This window comes from Vipera berus (genome assembly GCF_964194415.1).
Source record: "Vipera berus genome assembly, chromosome: 3".
Taxonomy (NCBI): domain Eukaryota; kingdom Metazoa; phylum Chordata; class Lepidosauria; order Squamata; family Viperidae; genus Vipera; species Vipera berus.
In genome coordinates this window covers 8514400-8523537 of record NC_138204.1, presented here as the reverse complement: position 1 = coordinate 8523537, position 9138 = coordinate 8514400, and the positions used below count along the sequence as shown (strand labels likewise).

Here is a 9138-nt window from a genome sequence, read left to right as displayed (position 1 = left end):
TTAAACCTATTTAGCCATGCCGACACTCACACACAGACACACACGCCTGCTTATGTTACAGATGTTCAAGTGGAAATGAAATCCATTCCATTCCATATTATCCTTCTTCTTTTCTTAAAAGAACAAAAACCATCTGCTTATTTAATCCATTTTTGTCCACAATTCCTATTTAAATGAAAAATAAAAAGAAAGAGAATACAGCCACTTGACCTCACTGTTAACGTTCCAATTCCACTTTTATTATTAATACAAATAGCTCAAGGTGGCAAACATATCCAACACACCTTCTTCCTACTAATTCCCCCTCAACAACAACCCTGTTAGGTGGGTCAGTCTGAAAGAGTGACTAGCTTAAAGTGACTTAGCCGGCTTTCATGCCTAAGGCGGGACTTGAACTCACGATCTCTTGCTTTCTAGCCTGGTGCCAATAAAAACAGACCCCCACAAAAGCTCATCACCAGAGTTTGCTAATGACTGCCCAAGAATTAAATAAATGTATGTATACTTTAAGGGCATGCCCAAATAATATTTGGAGTTTATTTATTTACAGGTGAATGTTAACCTTCAACAGATTTGGGATCGCATTTTATCAATTACCCCTATTAATAACATTTTAATTAAAAGGCATGCAACATATTCCTTTACACACAAGAAGTTTAATTCCAAAGCCACATCGAATTTTCACTTGGGCCAAACAGACAGGCATCCTCAAAACCTGGCGATCCAAAAAATTCCATTCAAAATTTACTTGACAAATAAGGTGAGGTTTTAGCCTCAGGGTAGAAAAATACACCATCTCAGCAAACGTTCCTCAGTCTGGGCGCTTGTTCTTTCAGCAGAAAAAGGAGGCACAGCTTAATTCTCTTTCCCTAATCTGCAAATTTTCATTTGCAAGCATCCATTGCTTTTCTGCAGCTGAATTTTCCTTTGGTTTCTGTAGCCTTGATGAAGGCTGAGGAAAAGAGATCAGCGAGAATGGGCACGCTTTCTTCGAACATAACTCTTTCATAGTCGCCATATTTGGTTGAACTATCTTTGTATTTTTTTAAGAAGTCAAATGAAAGGTCCTTGGTGCCCTCTGACTTTGGTTGTTTTCTGGCAGACGTTTCGCTATCTAAACTAGGCAACATCATCAGGCCTAGCAATGTTACCTCAGAGAATATCAAGGACTCTTCATTTCAGCCCTGAGCTACAAATATTCTTTGTTGATAACAAATTCAAGTTAAGACTCTTAGCTCCAGCTTCAGAAAACAGTGAGCATTGCTATACTCATAACTCTAAGCAGAGATATGCTACAAACCTACCTGTATATGTATTGCAAATGCACTCCATTTAAACTAGTAAGACATGCTTTCAAGCAAACCTTCACTGGATTCCACCATTTGACCCATAAATGAATAAATTTAGCTCAGAATCTGACTGCATTTAGCTCACCCGAAAGCCTCACCTCCCCAACTCGATTTAATCAACATTTATAAATTCGACAAGGTAATGGAAAACTCCCTTCACATTACCTCAGTATAGGCAGAGACTCTGACTTCCTTTAATACTACAGATTTTTCATAAACTGTCAGTTGTAGAACAATGCAGTCCTTCTGATCTAAGGAGAGAGCAGTTATAAATTCAACAGTTATTAGTAGAAGTCTGCAATTTAAAAAAAATAATAAAAGCTTGTTTCTCTTAAGAAGAAATTAACTCAGCAGCTTTTTCACTAGTGGGTGCTGAATAATTAAAAAGATTCCACTTTGAAATAATTCCGCCTAATGCTAAGACTTTAAGGCAGAAAAAGAAGTTGATCAGAATCTCATGATAGATTTCTAAATGATGCCACTGTTAAAATATACTCTAAATGTTTTGCCTGCACCCTATCAGTCTGCATACTGACAAATATTGTTAGCTTTTTATTCTGTTAGGTTCTCCTTTTTTTATATAATACAAACAGGTGTTTGTATTTAAATAAACACCTGCCTGTATAAAATGTAAATGTAATGTAGCTTTTAAAAAAAATAAAATTAAGAGATTTGAATGAAAAATGAGAAGCAGCTAACTTGGCATGTCTTTTTTCTTGAAAAGTTAATTACATATTTCTGTTTGCAAACACACAAGAGAAAAAAATGGGGGGAAAGGACAGGAATTAAAATAAAACGCTAAAGACAAGCAGGTTTGAATCCTTCTCACATTAGTCTTAATGCTGGCGACAGTCCTACAAATCAGTTTAATAACCTTAAACAGTTACACTCCCTCTCATCTGTAAAATAAAATAGCTTGGACAGATCAAGCCTGCAGGCATTCACTGGACTAATTTGCGTTTTACTCTAAGGATGAATGGCAAGCTTCTACTTTAATACAAGTCTATCTTGATTACCTCTTCATTGGAAGCACCAGCACCCCTTCACTCCATCCAACTGCTACTTGAAAAACCAACAAGCCGTACATTCATTTTGGGGGAAAAAACCTTACCAAAAGGAAAAATACTGGAATTTAACCAGAATGAATGAAAAGGAGGGTTTCCCCCCCCCCATGTCTAAGGCATCCATTTCACCAATCAAGTCAGCCAGATCCTGGTTTATTTTGTAGAATTATCAGAATTTCAGGCCTCCCTGCTACACCCCATTTAAATCAATAAATAAACAGGGTTCCCAAGCATCCTTAGGACCAATGATTTCAAACAGAGGGACACCACTTTCAGCTGGATTTCAGCTTCCAGCTACAATTTCACAAGCTGGCTCCATTTGGTGAACAGGATAAGCTAACAGGTAAAGAGTGGGAGGGCTCTTATCTACAATTAAAAGCCACCAAAATCAGGACTGAGCTCTGGGTGACCATTTTACCTGGCAGGTAAGCATCCTAAACTACAAAATGATAAGATGCGGAGGCAGCACAAATAACAACAGAATTTTAAACAAAAATAAAAAAAATGCCGGTTCACAAGTACAAACGTGTTCTGAATACCTTAAGGGACACACCTTTTAGCGAAAAGCTTACAACTTGTGCAAGATTTACGGATCGTCTTCTCCAATGATAGAATATCTTAGAACCTGCACCTTTTGCGAATTTAAAATCCATGTTTCCATGTGAATTTTGACTTTCAAGGAAGGAGACGAACCTGATCAACTTACCGAGCTAAAAAAAAAGAAAAAACAACCCCCACATCACTTTTTTTACATTATGTTTTTCTTTTTTTTGAAAAACAGGAGAAAAACAGGAGAAAATAGGAAAATAGGAGGAGGAAGTTGTGTTGGATATATCTGCCATTAAAATAATAAAGGTAATAGATATAGATAGAGATAAAATGTAGATATTATATACACATCTATTCCAGGCCACTCCCCTGAAACAATGCAATTATCCTTTATTTAAATATTCTCCCGCACAGCCACAAAACACTTTAGCTAATCTCCTATATCTAATTACTTTGTAGGTATCTAAAATGTACATTATCTATAGCGTCTCCTTCTACATATACAGGATTTCAGGATAAAGGCAATAATATAGTACTGATGTAGACCTCCCAGGGTTAAACATACATAATCTCCATGGAATTGAATAAGGCTGCAATGCTGAATCCTTAGTGAAATTAAACTCTTTTTATAGTACCACTGACTAGACATTAAAGTATCAACTGCAGACTCTGAATTCTTTCTGTAAGTCAAACCTCATTTTCTCCCAATAAAACATCCCCAAAATCTGCAAAACCTATTACTAATTTTATGTGGGTGCAATTAAACCCTTTAATATCTCATTCTAGGATCAAATTAAACCCTTACACATCTCATTCTAAGGAGTAGATTAATTAGAAAGAAGATTCCATAGCTTGAGAAACTTTCATTGCTTTTAGCTAAAAAACACACCCCAATTGTAGTTTTTTTTAATATTAGCCTGCTGAAGTCAATAGGATTTTAAAGTGTTTCAATTTGCTGGATTACCCATAATATATCTGTTATTATTCAGAATATACTCAGTTTGGTACCATCATTCGTCTAAAAAGGATCCCTGTTTACAGAGTTGATTCATATAGCAAACCGACATTGTGATAGATTTAGGAGAGAGCCACCTGAGTTAATTGATGTGGGTTTTTTTTATTTAATAGAAATACAAATAAATCAGCTCAGAGAATTTTAATGTCCCAGGTTACCAAGATAGAAAATGGTTCAACCATAATGGAAAAGCAAAGAAAAAAAAACATTGAAAAGAGCAGAGAAACAGCAGCTCACACTTAAAAGATTGTAGTTAAGACAAAGAATGCCCCCCAAGTTTTAAGATATGAATGTATCCAATAAACCAATCAACCCATTATCAAGCAAGCTTGTAATTCACAATCAGGACCCTAAATGAAAATGTAAAAATGAAGCATTTTCAACACATTCACTGCAAATTGGGGGAGACTGCTTAAATATTTTGTTTTTTGATTTTTTTCCAAAAGTAACTTTGCATTCACTAAACAATTGCATAGGTTTGTCCTCCAGGCGATTTATTCCCAAAAGGAATCTGGCGCAATTTCTTTTCCCAATTCCCCCCCCCCCCCCCCCCTACTCAAGTTATTCTTTCTAGAGAAAACAGATTTCACCATCCGGTTTACAACTTCACACTGCAGACAAGGTTTTTTGTGTTTTTTTTAAAGTTATGCACAAAAAGTAATTCAGGACAGAGTTGAGAAGGGGAAAAAAAAACCCGGATCCCGGTGTGTGTCTGTGCGTTTGTTTGAAGTCTTAACGAAAATCTCGAAAATAGGCGTTGCAGAAAACAGAACAAAGTGGTGGACGGGGAGAAAAGCATCCGGATTAAACCTGCCAGGAAGGGAAAGCGAAGGAAAAGAGCGGAAAGCAAAGCGGAGAAGTCCAATTAGGCCGAGAAGGTGGGCATAAAATAATGGAGAATTTCTAGGATGCGTTAGGGAAACCCCTCCCCATCCAAAATCCTGGATTTTTTTATTTTATTTTTTTGCAGAAGCGTCCCAAGGTCCCCCCATTCAGGGCTTCTCGCTGCAGTGTTTGCAAAGGCCCGAGGCGGCTCCGGCGAAGGCAGTAGTACATTTGTCGGGACAGTTCGGCAAGGCGGCGCCCGTGAAAGGGTAGACGGCGGCCGATTGTCCGAAGGGAGCCAAGGCAGGCGGGATGGAGGCGCCGAGCGTCTGGCCCTGGTTGAGGTAGGCCACCAGGCGCCGCATCTCCTCCAGGGCCTGCGCCTGCATCAGGATGTAGTTCTTGGCCAGGAGCAGCGTGGCGATCTTGGAGAGCTTGCGCACCGACGGGCTGTGCGCGTAAGGGATGACGGAGCGCAGGCCGTCCAGCGCGTCGTTCAGGTCGTGCATCCGCCGCCGCTCGCGGGCGTTGATGCTGAGCCGCAGCGAGCGCTGCTCCTTGGGTTTCTTGGCCCCGAGGGCGGCCCCGGCGACCGCCTTCAGCTTGGCCTGGCCGCCGCCGCCCCGCTCGAAAGCCGGACTGCCGGCCTTGGAGCCTTCGAAAGCTTCGTCCTCGTCGCCGCTCTGCTCGCCGCTGCTCTCCGCCGCCTTGCCCAGCTGCGCCGCCGGGAAAGCCAGCCCGCCCGCGCCCCCGGGGTAGCCGCGCCCCGCTTCGCCCGCGCCCCGCACGGCGCCGAAGGCGAAAGCCGTCTGGCTGTAGCTCTGCGCCAGGGCCAGGTAGGACTCGCCGCCCAGCGCTTTCAGCTCGGCCATCGTTGCCCGCGACGGGACGGACGGCGCCGCGTTTCTCCAGAAGGGCGCAGCGGCTGGGAGCGCGGCCCCTTCTCTCCCCAGCGCCGGCCCTGCGCGGATCCGGCTAGCCGTGGCGTCTCTCCGAAGACCGGGAGCCCCGGCGCGCCGCTTGCCACCCCGAGGAGAGCCGCTCGGACGTGGCGGGGGAAGCTCTTCCGGGAACCAGCCCTGCGCTCTTGCTCTTGGGAAGGACTTTGCGCCGCCGGGCCGCGCAGGCGAGGATCGGCTCTGTCCAGCTGCGCTTCTCGTTTCTCCCACCCCACCCACCCCTAAGCACGATCCGGGGAGCCTCTCCCGAGATCCGAGACCGGGGAGAGCGCGAGAGGAAGCGCCCGCCCTTGGTTCACCTGATCCGGATTCGCGCCGCGCAGCCGTCTAAGGAGCCGGTGGCGCAGCTGCTCCTCCCGGCCGCCGTCCCGAGCCTGCCTGGTGGCGAGCCTTTGGAAGACCGGCTGGGGGAGTCTCTGCTTTGGGATGGGCGAGACGGCGGCAGCTCTGCGCCCTGCCTGCCTGCCTGCCTGCCTGCCTGCCTGCCTGCCTGCCTGCCTGCCTGCGCCCGCCCGTTTTGCTGGAGCAGCTCGCTGGATTTGGAGCCAGCTGGCTCCGCGCACGGTGCCCTGACCGGAGGCGGGATATTAATCATTGCCCACCTCGCCCGTTATGTTGCGGCGTGGCCTCCGCTGGGATTGAGCGACCGCCCAATCAGAGCCATCGCTCTAATTAATGGCCTCTTTAAAACACACACACACACACACACACACACACAGACACACACACACAGACACAAACCTCTGGTCGTGGAAAGCAGGCGCGCCCAGTCAAGGTTGGCCGCCGAGCCGTTGCGGATTGAAAGGAACGGCTGCGGCTGCTTTGCGCTGAACTGGAGAGCGCATCTCCGGGCGGTTTCTTGGTGGGGAATGAACGGCTGCGTTCCCGCAACCACAAGCCTAACCAGGTCAGGTTAAAGGCCTTCTAGTCTTAATTCTAGGGGTGAAGTCTGATTTAACCTTATTTAGGGACGTGGTGACTCAGTGGGTTAAGATGCTGAGCTTGTCGATCAGAAAGTTGGCAGTTTGGCGGGTCCAATCCCGAGTGCCACGTAACACAGAGTGAGCGCCCGTTACCTGTCCCAGCTTCTGCCAGCCTAGCAGTTCGAAAGCACGTAAAAATGCAAGTAGAAAAATAGGGTAAGGTAACAGCGTTCCATGCGCCTTTGGCGTCTAGTTATGCCCAGCCACATGACCACGGAGACGTCCTGGGACAAGCGCTGGCTCTTCGGCTTTGAAACGGAGATGAGCACCGACCCCTAGAGTCGGAAACGACTAGCACGCATGTGCGGGGGAACCTTTATACCTTTACCTTAGGTCTCTTTACCGTATTTAGTGTATCGGTGACTTATCGTATTTAGTGTATCAATGTATAGGTTGCAGGAACTGGGTATATACCTAGGGGTGATGTGATAGCAGTCTTCCAATATCTCAGGGGCTGCCCCAAAGAAGAGGGAGTCAAGCTATTCTCCAAAGCACCCGAAGGCAAGAGGAGAAACAAGGGATGGAAACTAATCAAGGGGAAAAGCAACTTGGAACTAAGGAGAAATTTCCTGGCAGTGAGAACAATCAATCAGTGGAACTACTTGCCTCCAGAAGTTGTGGGTGCTCCAACCCTGGAGGTTGTTTTTTTTTTTAAAGAGATTGGAGAACCATTTGTCTGAAATGATATAGACCAGGGGTCTTCAAACTTGGCCACCTCAGACTTCAACTCCCAGAATTCTTCATTGAGCCCAAAATAAGAGCCTTGGTGGAGCAGTGGGCTAATGCCTCCTTAAGTAACACCAGCTGCCTGCAATTAGTGTAGGTTCGAGTCCCACCAGGCTCAAGGTTGACTCAGCCTTCCATCCTTCCGAGGTAGGTAAAATGAGGACCCAGATTGTTGGGGGCAATAAGCTGACTTTGTAATAATGCCACTTGGGGGGTGTATGAAAGCCCTAATAAGCAGGCATATACATAGAATGAAGGCTATTGCTAAGCACATTGATTTGTGCTTAGATTGTAAGCCGCCCTGAGTCTTCGGAGAAGGGCGGGATATAAATGGGATTTTAAAAAAATATATTGCTAAGTAAGACAGTTTTGCCCCATTTCATTACATTTAATAGAGAAAAGGAGAAGAAACATTTATACTTGACTGTTAAATACAGAATGAAGCAAAATATTTTAACATTGGACATATTGACGGCTATTTCTGAACAATAGATTCAGAACTTAGCTTTATAATATAGGTAGTCCTTGACTTATGAAAACAATGAATGCCTAAAATTTTCCTTGCTAAGCAAGACAGTTGTTAAGTGAATTTTACCCCATTTTACGACCTTTCTTGTGCACAGTTGTTAAGTGAATCACTAAGGTTGTTAAGCTAGTAACACGGTTGTTAAATGAATCTGGCTTCCCCATTAACTCTGCTTGTCGGAAGGTCGTAAAAAGGGGATCACATGGTCCTGAGGCACTGCAACAGTCATAAATATGAGTCATTTGCCAGGCATATTTTAATCATGTGACCAGGAGGATTTTGCAACAGTCGTAAGTGTGAAAAATGGTCATAAATAGCTCTTTTCAGTGCTGTCGTAACTTTAAATGATCACTAAACAATCTGTTTTTAAATTGAGGACTATTTGAATCAATCAAATCTTTATTAGGGTGATAGACCGGCAATAGATTTTTAAATATCTATTGCTGTAAGCAGTTTTTCTCAAACCATCTTCTTGCAGGGGGTCATCTTCCTTTCAAACTTAGCCTAGCACAGCAGCCAAGGATCAGAAATAAATTGAGAATATTGCCATCAATTCCTGTGGACAAATCAAGGCTCACCAGACACAGCATTTGCTCTTTAAAAAAAAGGAAGTAGCTAAATGGGGAACAAAAAAATAAAATACTGGGCGAAGTAAATGATCAGAATTTGAATGCAAGGAAAATGCAGATGTGCAGAGGAGGGTGAAGAACAACAGAATAACAGAGTTGGAAGGGACCTTAGAGGTCATCTAGTCCAACCCCCTGCTCAGGCAGGAAACCCTATACCATTTCAGACAAATGGCTGTCCAGTCTCTTCTTAACAACCTCCAGTGTTGGAGCATTCACCACCTCTGGAGGCAGGTTGTTCCACTGGTTAATTGTTCCAGCTGTCAGGAAATTTTCTCCTTAGTTCTCGGTTGCTTCTCTCCTTGATTAGTGTTCATCCGTTGCTTCTTGTCCTGCCTTCAGGGGCTTTGGAGAATAGCTTGACTGCCTCTTCTTTGTAGCAGCCCCTGAGATATTGGAAGACTGCTATCATGTCACCCCTAGTCCTTTTTTTCATTAAACGAGACATACCCAATTCCAGCAACTGTTTTCCTTTATAAGGAAGACATCAGGCCACATCTGGAATGAGAATTGCCA

General features: G+C 44.2%; 1 protein-coding gene across 1 annotated transcript; it reads right to left on the bottom strand.

The window, feature by feature from the left end:
* Positions 1-4969: 4969 nt before the first annotated feature.
* On the bottom strand, positions 4970-5677 carry BHLHE23 (basic helix-loop-helix family member e23; the record flags this gene model as incomplete). Its single annotated transcript, XM_081323876.1, has 1 exon — positions 4970-5677. Exon 1 carries the CDS (start codon positions 5672-5674, stop codon positions 4970-4972), a length of 705 nt encoding a protein of 234 aa, XP_081180002.1. The 5' UTR covers positions 5675-5677.
* Between the last annotated feature and the right edge of the window lie 3461 nt (positions 5678-9138).